Source organism: Cupressus sempervirens, chromosome 11 (assembly GCF_028749045.1).
Source record: "Cupressus sempervirens isolate cs-2001-9-10 chromosome 11, ASM2874904v1, whole genome shotgun sequence".
Lineage (NCBI taxonomy): Eukaryota > Viridiplantae > Streptophyta > Pinopsida > Cupressales > Cupressaceae > Cupressus > Cupressus sempervirens.
Genome location: NC_143128.1, coordinates 465,524,928 through 465,543,590, shown reverse-complemented (window position 1 = coordinate 465,543,590; position 18,663 = coordinate 465,524,928). Strand labels below are relative to the sequence as shown.

General features: G+C 36.6%; 1 protein-coding gene across 1 annotated transcript in view; it reads left to right on the top strand.

The window, feature by feature from the left end:
• LOC149530398 (uncharacterized) overlaps positions 1–17,426 on the top strand; it is a 61,666-nt gene extending 44,240 nt beyond the window's left edge. Inside the window, exons 2-3 of the mRNA XM_089808196.1 lie at positions 15,554–16,520; positions 16,989–17,426. Coding sequence (XP_089664322.1) covers positions 15,554–16,520; positions 16,989–17,426 — 1,405 coding nt within the window. The remainder of the gene's footprint in view (positions 1–15,553; positions 16,521–16,988) is intronic.
• The last annotated feature ends 1,237 nt before the right edge of the window (positions 17,427–18,663 follow it).

The window sequence follows — 18,663 nt, the reverse complement described above, 5'->3', positions numbered from 1 at the left end:
AGAGCAAGCTCCTTCCTTCTCCAATGTTCTCAAGTCCTCCAACATGCTCCCTAAGCTTCTAAGAGTGCCTAAATATAAAGAACTCTTAGGAAGACCTAGAATGTCTCTAGAAACAACCAAAAGATGAGATAAGCATTGACAACTAAGCACGAGCTTTTTCCAACCTTCTAGATGAGTCATAAGGTTGTAGACACCATGTGCTTAATTTGTGCGCTAACTCCTATGTTGTAGACATATGTGCATTCAAGAGGTGCATTTACTCCTAGGTAGACTTATAACTTTTATTTTAATTCTTTTATCTTTTCTATTGTTATTATTTTATTATTATTTTAATTTCTTTTATTTAATTCTTTTTCTCAATTAATTCCCATTTAATTAATTAAAATCAAAATAGCAAAAGATCATGATATTATTTTAATTCTTCCAAAATAATTAAATTATTAATTAAATCTTTTAATTTTAGACTTAATTAATAAAATATTATCTAAAGACCACCAAGATAAAATATGAAAACCCATCATAGAACAATCCATGCAAAATCAGTCTAAAGGGTTAAAATCATGAATTATGTTATCCGACACATTTGAAAGGTAAAATATCTCAGATACTTGTCTTACCTCTCTAGGCCAAAAGGTTTAAGGGTTTAGGATTTGGACTTGAGAATTTATCTCCCCTCTCTTACCATTGAGATAGTGCGATAGGGTATCCTCATCCTGGCAATTCAGGGAAGTCGATACCCAATACCTACAACCTACATAAAATTCATGCATGTACATAAAATATATATATATATGCTAAGCTAAACAAGTAATGGCAGGAAGTGGTGCATTATGTAGATCTTGACTAGCAGGTGACTACGACTCCCTTCCTTAACCACATCAGAAATGCCATACAATAAGAGAACAAACACGCACATCATACACATGCAAGTATGGGGTAAGTATCCATAAGAAAACACATGTGATAATAACCATCTAATATAATCATCATCAATAACTGAAAGAAATGTAATAATCATCATGCATCCATGAAATGTAGAGTCTAAGTAATCTCATCACATATAAACTGAATCCATAGCACAATATCTGATAATCTCAAAACAATGCAACTAACCATCAACATAAAACTAGTCTAACATAGTCTAGCAATAATAGCAACAATGTGTCCAAAAAAATGTAAACGAGGGCAGGCACTACATCCACCCCCCCCTTGGATTAGGCTTACTCTTGGAAGCCTACAAAAAAGTAGGGATATAACTCCCATAATCTAGCTGCATCCTCCCATATAGCTAAAGAATCATCAGTAGGGTCCAATTGGACCCTTACTTGCTCTATGGTTCAACCCCTGAGGGTCAACTCCCGTTGCTCTAGAATACGAACCAGCTCCAAAGCCAGCTGCCTATCCTCTACCTACAATGCATTCCAATCAAGAACATGTACAAAATCAGGGATATATTGCCTGAGTACTAAAACATGGAAAATATCATGAATGCGAGCTAGGCTGGGTGGTAAAGCAAGGTGATAGGAAACTAGACCGATCCTCTCAAGAATCTCAAATGGTCCCACAAAGCGAGGTGCTAGCTTTCAACTCTTTCTATATCAGATCAGACTCTTTCATGGATGCACTCTCAAAAAAACCTTGTCTCCCACAACAAACTACTTATCTATCCTATGTTATCCTTTTTCGTAGTCAAGTGCTCACAGATATGCACTACCTGTTACTCCATATCACAAAGTATCTCAGGACCCAACAAGATGCAATCCTCAAGACTACCCCAACTCAAGGGTGTATGAAAAAGACATCCATATAAAGCCTGAAATGGTGCCATGCTAATAGAACTGTGATACCCGTTGTTGTAGGCAAACTCCACTAGATAAAGATAGTCCTCCCAATGTGTCTATCTATCCATCACATACATCCTTAAAATGTCTTCCAAAACTTGATTCACCCTCTCTATCTGACCATCTATCTGTAGGTGATATGTCGAACTAAAATTCAATTGTGCTCCAAGCTCATGTTGTAGCGATGTCCATAATACAGATGTGAATACAAGGTCCCTATCAGAAATGATCTTTCAGGGAATACCATGTAGTCTCACAATGTCATGCATGAAGACATTAGCTATAGAAGTTGCCATGTAGGAAGACCTAATTGGTGAAAAATGTGCCACCTTAGTCAACCGATCAATGATGACCATGATAGCATCATGACAACAAACAGTCATAGGTAATCCTACTACGAAGTCCATAGAGATGATGTCCAACTTCCATGAAGGAATGAGATTTGGTTGCAAAAGTCCTACTAGGTGTTGGTGTTATGCCTTAACTCTCTAACAATCAAGACACCTAGCCACATAATTTGCAATGTCACGCTTCATCCTAGACCAATAGAACAAATGCCACAAATTAGCATGCATTTTCTTGACACCTAGATGTGCTGAGTAGGGTGCATGATGGGCTTTTTCTAGAATCAAGGTGCGAAGCTCATCCAGTAATGGCGCATAAATCCTTCCTAAAAATCTCAAAATACCATCTAACTCTCAAACATACCCTACAAACTTACCCTCCAAAGGTCTTCCTGAATCTATCTCTCTACACACCTCCTAATACCAAGAATTTGTAGGAAGTGCCTAAAGAATCTTACTCCTCAAATCAACACTAAGAGTCATAGATGATATCACATGTCTCCTATGACTCAAAGCATCTGCCACCACATTCTCCTTTCCTTGAATGTACTTTACTTCAAAGTCATACTCACATAAGAATTCCATCCATCGCCTTTGGAGAGCATTCAAATTAGGCTAAGTGAAAATGTACTGAAGACTACGATGATCACTATGTAGCTCGAATCTGTGCCCCAACAAGAAATGTCTCCACCTTGTCAAAGCATGAACTACTACTACTAACTCCAGATCATGTGTAGGATAATTTAGCTTGTGATCCTTGTGTTAGGATAAACCATGGACAGAAATAAAAAACTACATGCAAATATAACCAATAAAAAAAATAATAGATCACACAGAAATGAACAGAAGGCACCAAGATTTAACGTGGTTCACCCAATCCCCGGGCTATGTCCACCAAATAGCAAGCCAATCTTAGTACAATCCAGTGACTACAACCTAATTACAATCCATAATCCCTTACAACTCAATACCGCCGCAAGAATCAATTTCACATCACAACATAATAAAAAATACCTAACCCTAAACCCTTTTATGCAAGTATTTTATTCATTTTAGGGTTACAACATGTCGGCCATATGTCGGCCATAATATGTTGGCTACCATGTCAGCCATATGTCAGCCATAATATGTTAGCTACCATGTCGGCCACGGCCCAAAATTTTTTTTCGGGGCGATGCCTTGAACTCCACTATTTATGAAGTATGTACAGTACTTTCCTGATCAGTCACCATAATCTAACAATCTCCCACTTGGGGACTAATTAGGCTCCACATGAAACAACAATCTCCCACTTGGATACTGATCCTATACCAATACCACTACCACATGGGGCTCCCACTGGATCAAACCACCCTGGACTCTGCTGTTCTTGTATTCATGGTTAGTCTAAAAGAGCAACTGAAGCTGAAGAGGAGTTTAGCTTCTCCCTTGTTACAACCTTTGTCAACATATCTGCTGGATTTTCATTGGTATGTATCTTCTCTAGCTTTAACTACCCATCCTCCAAAATTGACCGAATGAAATGGTACCACAACTATATGTGTTTGGTCTTAGAATGCACAGCTGAATTCTTAGCAAGATGAATGGCACTCTGACTATCTGTGAACAAATAATTATCCTTCTAAGGATGTCCTAATTCTTCCAAGAAGAACTGAAGCCATATCATCTCCTTGGCTGCCTCTGTAGCAACAACATACTCTGCCTCTGTAGTGGATAGAGCATTAATCTTTTGTAACCTAGAAACCCAGCTCACAGCTACCCCACCAACAGTAAAGACATAACCTATAGTACTCCGCTTGGTATCAATATCTCCTTCCAAATATGAGTCAACATAGCTCTGTAAATCAGTAGTAGAGCCCCCAAAGTGTAAACACTTATTGGATGTTCCTATCAAATATTGAAGAATCCACTTAACAACATTCCAATGCTCAAATCCTGGATGACTCATATACCTACTAACGACTCCCACTGTATGTACAATATCTGGCCTAGTGCATACCATAGCATACATTGAAGCATAGGGTACCTTGGACATCTTATCCTCCTCTTCCTGTGTCTTGGGACACATCTCCTTAGTCAATTTCAAATGACCAGGTAAAGGTGTGCTGACAGATTTAGCATTCTCCATAGAGAAACTTTGCAACACCTTCTCAACATAATCAGCCTGAGATAGCGTCAAGGTTCTGTTCTTCCTATCTCTACAAATCTTCATACCAAGGATTTGTTTTTCTGCCCCCAAATCCTTCATAGAAAATGTATGTGCTAACTGGCATTTTTGCCCCTTAATATGATCCATGTTAGACCCAGCTACAAGCATATCATCAACATATAAACATAAAATAATGTAGCTATCATCATCCAACCTCTTAAAATAAACACAGTAATATGAATGACACCTGTTATATCCATGCTCATGCATAAAACTGTCAAATTTTAGATACCATTGCCGAGGTGGTTGCTTCAAGCCATATAAACTTTTCTTCAATTTGCACACTAAGTTCTCCTTACCTTTGACCTCAAAACCCTGTGGCTGAAGCATATATATTTCTTCATCCAAATCACCATGAAGAAAGGCTATTTTAAAATCCATCTTCTCTAAATGCAAATCTTCAGTAGCCACAAGACTTAAAACAGTACGGATAGAAGTCATTTTAACAACAGGAGAAAATATCTCATCAAAATCAATTCCTTTTTTTTGTGCAAATCCTTTTACAACTAACTTGGACTTAAATCTTTTCTTACATCCTTCCTCTTCTTTCGACCTATAAACCTACTTATTCTGTAAAGCCTTTTTACCTACAGGCAACTTTCACAAATCCCATGTCTTATTTTTCAGCAAAGAGTCCATTTCATCTTTCATTGCAGACTCCCACTGAATCTTAGTATCCACCTGCACAGCTTCATCATAACTTTTAGGTTCACCAGCATCAGTAAGTAAAATAGAATACAAAGAGGGAGAAAACCTTTGTGGAGGTCTAATTTGCCTCATTGATTGTCTAACATTTACTGGTGTGTGTGGTATTTGTTGTTGTAGTTGTTGCACATCATGAGGAATGGCTGGAACATCAAATTTTGGAGTATCATCCAACACTACATAATCATCTTATTTCTTCTCATGTTGCTGCAACAGATCTTTGTACAACACTTTCTCATTGAATATGACATCCCGACTTCTAACAATTTTAAGATTTTCAAAATCCCAAAGCCTATAACCAAATTCATTAATGCCATATCCAACAAAGACACATTTCTTTGATTTAGCTTCTAGCTTGGTTCTATTTTCAAAGTCTATATGAGCAAAAGCTTCACAACCAAAGGTCTTGAGAAAAGAATAACTCACCTTCTCACATGTGTAAGGGTAACCTAGCATGCAACCTCATGCTCCTTGTGCGCTCCATTATAGTCCTGTTCATGCGTTCAGCCACTCCATTTTTCTGTGGAGTCCTTGGAACAATTTTCTATCTATGAATACCATTAGTGGAGCAATAATCTTCAAATTCATGACTGCAATACTCACCACCATTATCAGATCTGAGACATTTTAATTTCTTACCAGTCTCATTTTCAACCAAGCATTTCCATTTCTTAAAAGTTTGAAATACATCATATTTTTGTCTAAGGAAATAAACCCATACTTTTCTAGTTGCCTCATCAATAAATGTAACATAATAATGAGATCCACCAAGGGAAGATACCTGAGCTGGTCCCCATACATCTGTATGCACAAGCTCTAATTTCTCATTTTTGTTTTCCTTCCCTATCTTTACAAAACTCACTCTCTTTTGTTTTCCATGCACACAACTTTCATAGAAATCCATATTCACACATTTTAGACCTGGTAAAACTTTCTTTGAATGAAGTACTTTCATACCTTTCTCACTCATGTGCCCAAGTCTATTCTGCCACAGCGCTGTATCAAAATCTACAATAACTATTTGTTCTCCCTGCTCAACTGCAGCAATTGTTCCTAAACATTCAATTTTCTTTGAAACAATCAAAGTAGAAGGAACAATATGACCTGTACAAAGATATAAGGTGCCTACTTTCACACCTTTTGCTACTACAAGGGAACCTTTTGAAACCTTCCAATTTTTATAATTAAAAGTAACTACACAACCCTCATCACTGAGTTGCCCGACTGAAATTAAATTTCTACTCAGCCTTGGAACATGTCTTACCTCATGTAGTAGCCAATGATTCCCATTCTGTAACTTAATCTTAATTTTTCCCTTTCCAACAATCTAACAAGGTTCATTATCCCCCAAATAAACAAGCCCAAAATCCCCTTGGACATAATCAATGAAATAACCTCTATGAGGTGTAGCATGAAATGAAGCACCAGAATCTAAAACCCATGAATCATCAACACTCTCTAAAGACAAAAGCAAAGCATCCTCTTCGAATTTGTTACTTACCACATTTTTCTCCTTGTCTCCATCTAATTTATCTCCTTCATTTTTCTTTTGATTCCAGAAATCTTTCTTTTTTTTCCCTAGTTTCCCACAGTACTAGCAATCATTTGGTCCCCTCAATTGAGACCTCTTCCCCTTTGACTTTCCTCTTGATTTCCCACGATTTCTAGAGTTTTTTCCTCTCTCAGTTGTTCTGCCCCTGCTTTGTGCATTCAAAGCACTTCCTAATGTAGATCCACCTAAGGATTTTCTACGAGTTTCCTCACTTAAAATAACACCGATCACGTCATCATATTTTAGGGTACTAGATCTAGGAATAGAATTATTCACCGCCATTACCAAGCCATTCTAGCTTTCAGGCAAAGAACACAAAATCAAGAGAGCCCTAATTTCTTCATCAAAATTGATACCCATAGAAGATAGCTAACTAGTAATAGTATTAAACTCATTTAAATGATCTGCAATAGATTCACCTTCTTCCATTTTCATATTAAATAAATGCTTCATGATAAATGCCTTGTTTGATGCAGAGGGCTTTTCATACAGTGTTGCTAGGGTTTTCATCAAATCTTCTGTCATCTTTTCTTTTGTAATATTAAATGCCATCGATGGTGCCAAGCATAAACAAATGCTTCGAGTGCCTTTCTATCCAAAAGATCCCATTCAGCCTCTGACATAGTTCCCTGATTCTTGGCTTTGCCTTCCAACGGCTTCCAGAAATCCTTCTGATATAGATAGTCTTCCATTTGCATCTTCCATAACTAGAAGTTCTGCCCATTAAACCTATCAACCCTTAGCTTACCCTCATCTACCATCGCTCCCACTCAATCGTGAGACTCCCACTTAACCATGAGACTTTCCTGCAGAGGATAACTGAAAGACAACCTTGCTTTGATACCACTTGTTAGGATAAACCACGGACATAAATAAAAAACTACATGCAAATATAACCAATAACAAAAATAATAGATCACATAGAAATGAATAGAAGGCACCAAGATTTAACATGGTTCACCTAATCCTTGGGCTACGTCCACCAAACAACAAGTCTAATCTTATTACAATCCAGTGATTACAACCTGATTACAATCCGTAATCCCTTACAGCTCAATACCGCCGCAAGAACCAATTTTGTATCACAACATAATAAAAAATACCTAACCCTGAACCCTTTTATACAACTATTTTATTCATTTTAGGGTTACAACATGTCCACCATATGTTGGCCATAATATGTTGGCTATCATAACGACCACGACCCAAAAAAAAATTTTGGGGCGATGCCCCAAACCCCACTATTTATGAAGTATGTACAGTACTTTCCTAATTAGTCAGCATAATCTAACACCTTGAGCTTGCATGATTCATATGCAATCACTTATCCATTCTACATCAAAACTACTCCAATTCCTTCCAGGGAGGCATCTGGACACACCATGAAATCATCTTTCAGATCAGGTATTGCTAAGATTGGTGCACTGGTCAAAAGCTCCTTGAGCTTTCGAAATGCTTCCTCACATTTTTCCATCCATATAAACTTCTTTCCTTTCCTCTAAAGGGAAGTGATAGGATGCATTATTCTAGAGAAGTTTTGGACAAATCTGCGATAATAACTAGCTAGACCCATGAAACTATGAATCTCTGACACATTAGTCAGTGTAGGCCAATCTACTATTGCCTGAATCTTTGTAGGGTCTACAAAAATACCATCACCTAAAATGACAAGCCCTAAATACTAAATCTCTAATTTGAAGAATTCACACTTAGCCGCATTGGCATAGATTTGATTATCTCTTAAACACTGCAAAAACATTCACAGATGTTCCTCATGCTCCTTCTGAGACTTAAAATATATCAATATATCATCAAGAAACACAAGTACAAACTTGTCAAGATAAGATCAAAATACCCATTCATCAAACTCATGAAAATTGATGGAGCATTAATCAGCCCAAAAGGTACCACTATGAACTCATAGTGCCCATAGTGAGTTGGAAAGGTGGTCTTATGAATGTCAGCTTCCTTAATGCAAAGCTGGTGGTATCCTGACTTAAGGTCAATCTTGGAGAATACTATAGCTCCCTTGATTTGATCAAATAAGTCATCAATCCTAGGTAGAGGATACCTGTTCTTTATCGTCACCTTATTCAACTATCTGTAATCAATACAAAGGCGCAAGGAACCATCTTTCTTTTTCACAAAGAGCACTAGAGCTCCCCATGGTGACATAGTAGGTAGAGTGCTCCCTTTGGCCAAAAGTTCCTCTAGCTAAAGATGCAACTCACCCAATTCCTATGTAGTCATATGATAAGGAGCTTTATAGATAGGTTTTGCTCCTGGAATAAGGTCGATGCTGAAGTCGATGTCCCTTTTCAAAGGCATGCCTGGAATCTTACTTGGAAAAACATCTACATACTCCTACAAAATTAGATGATCTGGAGTCTTCCTCATAGGATCTTCCTCATCAAAATCATTTACCATGACTGCAAATATCTAACATCCCTTACGAAAAATCTACTTCAATTGCATAGCAGAAATCATCCATAGAGATATAGGCCTTGGTATCCCAACAATCTTCACATCATTCCCTTGGTCATCCTGACACAATATAATCTTCTTCCTATAGTCTATACTAACTCTATGAGATCCAAGCCAGTCCATACCCAGAACCACATCATAGGAATCAAGAGGTATAACCCGAAGGTCAACTACAGTATCAAATCCTCCTATGATAAGCTCACACTTAAGAACCATGGAATCTATGGAGACCTTAATGCCTGAGGCTAGTTCCACTTGCCAACCATGATCTTGCTTCACTGCATCCAGCTTACACTTAGCAACTAAAGATGCAGAAATAAATGAATTTGTAGCACTTGAATCAAACAAAACTGAAAGAGGTTTACCTCAAATAGCTCCTATGGTTTCAACCACTATTCCCTGATGATCTACTTGACAGTGATCTACTATTGCAAACATGCTATGAGCTCTACCTGCATCCTCAACTATAGGCTCAAATGCTGTTGGCCTAGGGCTTGAATACTGAGGTGCTCGCTATGGACAATAAGATACAAAATGTCCAACTTTCCCACATGTAAAACATCTTTTATTTCTACTAGATCCTCTCCCCATAGGTAGTGGATTTGACTGCTGACAGCTATTTCGGCTAACAAAAGACTAACTGCTCTGAGTTGGTTAAGGGGGCTGATTTCATTTATTGCACTAAGCATTGTGGTTGTTCTTGGAGTTAGAACTTTGACCACCACCTTGAGCCTGAGAGTTTGACCCCTTCTACTGCTATGTCTGTTGAGACTACTGCTAATATTGTTTCCCCTTAGAAAAAGGAGGCTTCCTATTTCCACTTGAGTTGTAGTTGCCTTTAGATCCTGATGTTGCAGGCACTCCCACAAAACCTCCCTGACCGAGGTTGACACTTTTTTCTACAAGGATGGCTCATCATACCACATCCTTGAGGGTTTTTGGCTTAAATACCTTGACACCCCCAATTATATGATTTTTCAAACCTCTAATAAAGTGTTGTGTCAACTGAGCTGAGTTGTCACTGAATCCTGAAAAGGACATGAGCTCGTAGATTTTGCACTCATACTCTATCATAGTCATAGAATACTGCCTGATGTTATGGAACTCATCTTCCCTTTGCTGCTTCCATTCCTCTGGTAGGAATCACTCATAGAAACTCTCTAAGAATAGCTCCCAAGTGACACTGTTCATATCAATGCCCAACTTTTTTTCCTCAATATTCCACCAAGTGGCCCCAAAATTCTCCAAGTTGGTAATGGCGAATCTTGCCTTAACATTACTATCAAAGTCCTCCATAGCAAAGATCCTGTCAAGGGCAATACGTCACTATGCAGCCACATAACCAAAACCTTGCTCGTTAAAGGGCTTGACCTTGGATCTTGAAAGGTCCTTCATCTAAGTGGATATAATGGATCTCTGACAATCCCTCTAAGGGCTCCTATACCTAGGTCTATGCTCTTATTCTGTATATGTGCTCCATGCTAATCCTAAATAGGGGGTAGGTGATCAAGGATGGTCCGCATCATTTGTCTCAAGTTAACCTTCTCAGATTCAACTTGGTCAACTTTATAACTCTCTTCTTGCTGCTCACTAGCATGCTCTCCTCTACTCTCTTCATGAGTAGGCCCTCCATGGATAGACTCATGGACACTAATAGCTCTGCCACATCCATGGCCCCTTCCGCAACCTTTACCACAGCCTCTAACAGAAGACCTAGTCCCAGATACCATCCTACAACAATATCCAAGATATGAAATACTATTACAACCAAAAGAAACATGTTCTACAAAAGACTAAGTTCAATTTCAGTTTTACCTATGTTTAGGTTTAAATAAAATTTTTAGTTTTCAAAGCTAAGTGTTGCATATGTGAGTAACAGTTTTAGGTTCTATTTTAGTTCACCTAGTTTCAAGTTTGAAAGAGATACACATAATAGTTCAAAGTCCTAGTTTTGTTTCAAAATACCTAGAGCTCCCAATGTAGAAACTCAGGCTCTAATAGGAAGTGAGCCACATTCTTTAAAAATTTTTTATCCATGATACATCTTGAAAATAAATGATAAATGGTGTGACAAATGTTCACAACAAGATTGAACTCTCAAAATGCAAAGCTTGATTTGTGATTTCGCAAACCAGGGTCATAGTGAATACATGAGAAGCACAAACTAAGAGAAGTATAAGAAATGCATGTATAGATAGAAAGTGGAAGAAAAAATTGAGTCAAACAAATAGTTGACTAGAAGCCAAAAGAATATTTCTAAACTAATCAACACAAGAATGTGCCTACATAGAATGCAAAATTAAGCAAGAGATGAGAAATGGGTTGCACACAAACTCTTCTAAAAAATGGTGACCAAAAGGATAATAGTAAAAGGATATAGAACATTCTTAAATATACTCAAAACAACAAATAAGATGTGTGTGTTTGTATTAGTACATTAGTGTCCTGATTTAGCACCCAGTGCAAGTTAAATCTCTTAGCCTTATTGACATATAAGATCTATCAGTACAAGTTGTCAAATTGCACACTCAACAGTTATGTAGTTTGAAAAGTAGTTAAAGTTGTTGTGAAATGATGTAAAAGGACCTTGACAGGGCACATGGAGTGTTATCCTAGTGTGGACAAAATATTTTGTAATAAAAACTAGATTGTGACACATTTTTGCAATTATTTGACTATTATAACAAAATATGTGATAATAAGTAATGTTGTTTTAATATGAACTTTTTTGTAGGAGATAGAATAGTGAATCAAAATCCATTTGAGACCATTCTTATTCATTTTCACATTGCATTTTGGAAGATATGGAAATGTATCTATAGACAGCCAAAATCCCTTACTAGGATAAACAATGAACATAAGAAAAACCATCTCTTATTCTAATTGGTGGAACTCCATATAACCTTTTTTATTATAGGTAAAATGAGTTATTTCCATATTTTATGGCTATAGACATGAGGGGAGTTGTTTAGGGGTGAAGCGATGATGCCCTAGGCTAATTTTCAATGATTTTCTCATCTATTTTAATAGTATTGGAGCAAAATGTGAAGCCCTATCATGGGTCACAGAGGAGATACACCCAATTTTTCAAAACCTTAATCAACAATAGTTTGCAATAAGAATCCTCCATGATTCTATTTTTGGTGTAGGGAGACAAATCCCAATGATGCAGGAGCACCCTGAAAAAGTGATAGGATCTTGATCATGTGATAGGAACATGATAAATCAGGGCCATAGATGGAGTGAAATGAAGGACTCATAGGTTATACAATTGGGAATGACCTTGAAGGTCCTAAGGTATTGTAATTGGGTCATTAGTACCCTCTAGTGTAATAAAATGCAAAAAAAATGCTAAAGTTGTAATACTTTCCCATATAGGCAACATGGGGCCTAAAAGGCTAAATGTGGGGGATTAAGGGACTAGTGGTTGAAATAGGTTGACAAGTTCATGAAAAGGAATGTTGAATATGATTTAATCAATATAAATAATAAGAGATGTTTAGTTTCCAAATTTGATGTTTAGTTGTGCCTAAAATCAATGATTTGATTGAAGTAAAAATGTCTGGTTCGAAAGATGCAAACCTCTGTGTACAGGTCTATTGAAGTGGATAGCAAGGAGGTATAGTTTTTCTCATTTATTTTCTGAGTTATGTTTAATTGATTGGAGGAGTATAACATGTATGAGTAGAGTCTAGAGAGCCTTATAAAGTCTAAGGAAATATTTGGTAGATGTATGAAAGAGTAGGGATGGATGGGACACAAAATTAGAGAGTTGATTAAGTAATTGATTTGTCAAAATGTATGTTGACTATCATATGATAGAGTTACAATGGTAGGAACTTTTGTCTACTATGAATCATAAATAGAAATGTGAAAGAGTGAGTCTAAATGGTATCAATCTCTTCTAATGGTTTAGAATACAAATGGTGATCCACACTTTGATGATATTGATAGAATACTATCCTAATATTGAAAAAAATGGACAGAGAGCACATGATTACATTGAGAAAAGAGAGAAAAATGTTAAGAGGTTTATCATCAAGGGTTTTTTGCTAGTAAGGAGTCCATATAGTCTTTTAATGTTTCATGGCATTATCCATATGTGGTTTCAAACTTTGGGCATAAAGGTTCGTTGTGAACTACCTTTAAGCATAATAGTCATAGTCATGATTAACATCTCTGTCCCATATTCTTTCTTCATTATCTTATGACTATTTTAGGAGTTGTAAATGTGCATACAATAAACATGTTTCTATCATTATTACTTACCCATGTTGAAAGGTAAATGGTGTCTTCCTAGTGACCTACAACCATCCCACTATCAAAGGGGAATACTCCCAATCATAATAAGGATAAATATAGGAGCTAGATGTGCCTTGATTGGAGGAAAGGTTTCTATATTGAATAGGATCATGGAGCTTTCTTTTTATCATATATTCAATCTTCTAGTATTTTTGGTAGTTGTCTCATGAAGGTTTGGATCTCCATTGAAGCGAATTACTCATAAAAGTTTTCTACTTGTTGAGATCCCTTCCACTCATTTCCCTAAATAATGCTAATTGATGAATCTGGTTCCATTACCTTGGTTTCATAATGGTATGCTATATTGCAACACCCTGAGTTATTTGATTTGGAACCAAAATAGAAGGTTGACTAAAAAGCTTACCTCTTTAGGACTTATCTCCCATCCACCACTAGGAGTACCAAATCATTGTGTGTGATCCAAAAAAATGCCCTAGTCATTAATATTCCTTAACATACATTCTTTCAGATAGATTGAAAAAGAGAAAAAAGGACCTATGCTATAATAAGAAATTATCTACACTTGTTCATCTATTTGGATAGAGAAAAGAGAACTTGTTCACTACCCAATGACTCAAAGATGGATAGTAAGTAGAACATTAAGATTTTCTTTTTGTAAATTAGAAAATACATTTAGATCAGAAGCACCAGGAAAAACTACAATATGCCCTTGTTAGCGAATAACTTGATTAACCCAAAGCACAACAGATTTGAGCAAAGACCCAATTCAAAAATAATTTTATTAAATAAATAGTGTAATCTTTTACTGAAATATTCTATTTTCAAACACAAAACAAAAATAACCAACTATCCGCATAGATTCATCTTTGATCAATAGGAAAAAGTATCTGTAGAGGGTATTTAGATTCCTACCTCAAAACACTTGAAATCTAGATAATATCTTGTTCTAGCAAAATTCCCACTTCTTAGAAAGTGTTTGGTGCAAAAATCCCACTACCAAATCCTCCTAACTCACTACATTCCTCATCCTAACATCATTCTTGCCATCCTCAGGCAAAAGTTGCACCTCTGGTAGTTCATCCCTCTCAGGAAGAAACTGCAACCTAAGTGAGGGTCATTCTAGGGAATGAATGACTACTAGATGCTATAAAAAATGACATCTTAATTTTATTTCATATTTTGTACTCATTAACTAGGCATCACTTCATTTCCCCCTTTGTTGTTGATGATTATTGGAGGGAAAAATGAGAAAACAAAATGATTTTGTTCTACCCACCAAATGAAGATCAAGAGGTTTATTGTTTTTTATTTTAATGTCTTTGAATATATTTTTTAATTTGGTTTTTTATTTCAAAATATGAACACAAGGTTTGTGCTTGTAATTACCAATAAAAAATTCAAAGTCTTTTGGAGGTAATTTTTTTAAATTTATTTTTTTGTATGGAAATCAAGCTCAAAAAAGAATAGAACTAACAAATCATGGTCCAACCTCTTATTCATAATTATAGGATGTCTAAATATTTAATTTGGAGTCTAGGTAAGTATTTTTATAGAAGTAAAATGTCACACTTCTTAAGATATTGTGAACTAGCAATTGTACCTAGGTATGGAATGTAATGTTAAATAGGCATGAAAGGTTGATTAGTAGGACATTTAGTAAATGATGTTATTAAATATATTTTAGAAAAAATAAAATTTACATTTATATAGTTTTAACAATTAGTATAAATTAGTAATTCTTTTGATTATGAAAATTGGAATAAATAATTGAGAATCTAAATGATTAATAACAATAGAAGAGGATTAAATTAACCAAAATATTATCAATCTATTTATTTATTGATATACATTTTGAAGAAAAACTAAATCACTTTGTAATATTGATTGAAGAGCCCAAAATGGTCAATAAAATTCCTGAGCCATTTAACAAAGCATCTTGTAACTCAAAAGATGCAAAGTGAAACCACTTAGTATGAGAAAAAGAAAGCCCGCGGGTCATGAATGAGTTATAAAAAATAAAATAAACCTGATCCATTAATAAATAAATGTTATAAAAATTGAAGAGAGAAAGTATAAATGACTAATTATCCAGTCACCTATTTAGTCAAAAACGGGTTCGTACTTCTGGAATTTGATTGTGTTATAAGTTTTCTAGACCCGCTTTTCTAGACCCTCTGACTTTTAATTTTGTCAAGCGTGGCCTCAATTTTGCTCTTGCCCCCCTTGAGGTTCCGCATGTGGATTTCTTAGTGGAGATTGAGAGTGCCATCCGTTCGCTCCCCCATGATGTTGCTAATGAAATTCGGCAGGACTGTGCGGTTACACTTAGACATGCTAAACCTCCTAAGCGTAACACCTCTAAGAGAGAATCCACGGCCTTCAACAATTTTTTGAAAAATAACGATGTTATACTTTTCAAAGCGGACAAAGGCAATGCTACTATCATTATGAATAGGCATGACTACCTTGCTAAAATGACAGACCTTCTCTCTGATTCTTGCAGCTACAAACCCCTCTCTTTCAACTCGTGCTCTAAGATTTCCAAGAATGTCAAGAAGGCCATTTCCTCCTCTTCTTTTGATGATGTCACTAAGAAGAGGCTTTTACCGTCCAAAGAGTTAACCCCTCGCATCTATGGTGTCCCCAAGATTCACAAAACTAGCATTCCCCTTAGACCCATCGTGGACACCAGAGGTTCTCCCACTTACCATCTTGCCGCCCATCTTACCAAGCTTATCTCTCCACTTCTTGGCCATTCCAACTCCTTCATCAAGGATTCCTCCCACTTTGTTAGCTTCATCAAAGAGTCCAAACTAGATGAGAATGACATCTTGGTTAGCTTTGATGTGGTCTCCCTCTTCACGAAGGTTCCTATTCTGGACGTCATTGGTATTGTGGAAAGGAAAACTAATGTTGAGATCGCTAATCTGGTTGATCTTTGTTTAAGGTCCACCTTCTTCTCCTTCCAAGGGACTATCTTTGAACAAGTAGATGGGGTCGCAATGGGCTCCCCACTCTCCCCGGTTATTGCTAACCTTTATATGGAGCACTTTGAAGAGCTGGCCCTCCACTCTTTCCCCCTCAAGCCTAAATGGTGGAAGCGATACGTTGATGATACCAATGTTTGCTGACCCCATGGTATTGATAAACTAGAAGAGTTTCACATTCATCTTAACAACATCTCTCCTAGCATTGCTTTTACCAAAGAGCTTGAATCCAACAATCAATTGCCCTTCCTTGATATTTTACTCATTAAGAAACCAGATGGCTCTCTGGGACATCGGGTGTTTCGGAAGGCCACGCACACCGATCTGTACCTTCATGCTTCTTCTCACCACCATCCGAGTCAAAAAGTTGGCATGCTTAAGACCTTAGCCTTAAGAGCCCTCAGGATTTGTGATGATGACCACTTAAATTCGGAGTTGACCCACCTCCGCCAAGTCTTTAGATTAAATGGGTACTCCCACAAACAAATCTCTAGGGCCTTTGTCCGTGCTCGCTCTTTCTTTTTTTCCCTCTCTGCTCCCTGACCCAACCCCTCTCCGCCTCCCGCTTTTGTGTCGCTTCCCTTTATAGATGGGGTCTTCCAGAAGCTTGCCAAGATTCTGAGCAGAAAAGGCCTACGCGTGGCTTTCAAACCTTGGTTTAGGCTCAAGAATCGTACCCCCGCTCTCAAAGATACCAGAGATGTTTTTTCAGCATCAGGAGTCTACAAAGTTTCTTGCTCTTGCGAGATTCCGTATATTGGTGAAACTGGTCGCTCTTTCAGCACTAGAATCAAGGAGCATAGTGCCGACATTAAACACGACAGGGTTCATCAGTCTGCTTTAGCAGAGCACTCGTCAGCCACTAAGCACCACATTTGTTTAGAAGATGCCCAAATCGTATCCAAGGAGGACAACTATTTTAAAAGGAAGCTCAAAGAAGCTATAATTATCAACAGTCACCCTGTCAACCTCAACAGAGATGATGGGTGGACCTTAAACCCTTCGTGGATTCCTATGCTGACTAAAGACCAACGAACTTGATCCTTTGGTGTTCTGAGCCCGTCGGTCTCCCCTCGCCTCCTTGCTCCTAGTTTCTCCCTAGTTGGTGGCCTGTTTGAGGTTGGTGATTGCTCTCTTCCTTTTCTTCTTTTCTCCTTCCTTTCGCTGTGTTGTCGGTATCTTTAGGACGCTCCCATCTTTGGTTCCTTTGTTCCCTCTTACTTTATGGTGGTCCCCGTGGTTCTTTTTTTTTTTTTTTTTTGATCCTTCCTTTTTTTAAATATTTTGTTTCTCATTCTTAGTTCGTTCTTATTGTTGTTTATTATTTGGTCTATTTTGGTTTTATGTTCATTTATTTTTATTTCTATTTTTGTTGTTATTTTCAATTAGTGTTATTATTATTATTCTCATTTTGTGAGCGCTTTCATTGTTATTTATCATTTGTTTGTTTGTTTTTTATTTTTGTTTTTATTTTATTTTATTTTTTATTTTTTATTTTTTTATTTTTTATTTTTATTTTTTATTTTTCTAATTCATTTATTTATTCTTTATTATTTTTTCTCCCCCTCAATCCGCGTGTTTCCCCCCACCTCCTCTCCTTCCTCTTGTTATATCTTTGTGTTTTCTCCAGTCTGCTGCTTATTATTATTGTTCTCTTGCTCTTCATCCTGATGATGGATCACTGTGTGTGATCCAAAACGTTGATGCAAAAAACTTATAACAAAATCAAATTCCAGAAGTACGAACCAGTTTTTACTAATGGATTGTGGAAATCAAATGACACTCACCTATTTAGTCATTTATTTGGTAGTGTATTTAGTCACTTGCATTTCAATATCTAATTATTAGTGAATAATTATCTAGTCACTAATTTAGTCATTTATTTGGTAGTTTATTTAGTCATTTCTATTTGGTTGATCTTATGATTTTACTTGGTGATCAAATTAGTCAATTATTTGGTCAACTATGTTTGTAAATTGCAAAGAAATAGTGGAATGTGATCAATTTTAGTCATGTGACTAAAAATTATAGTCACAGAGTCACAAATTTTCCAAAATGTACTAATGTAATGAAATGTTGAAAGGAAACAAGTTCACAATACAACATTCAACAATAGGTTAGAAATTATACATGAACTTGAAAGAATAAAAAAGAAATAATCCATACAAAGCAATACAGTGCACAAGATATCAAACTAGCAAGATAAGAGCTAAGATTTTTATTCATGAAAGGTAGAAAAGGAAATACAGTTTCAGAGCATAAAGCTATTGCAAGTGAA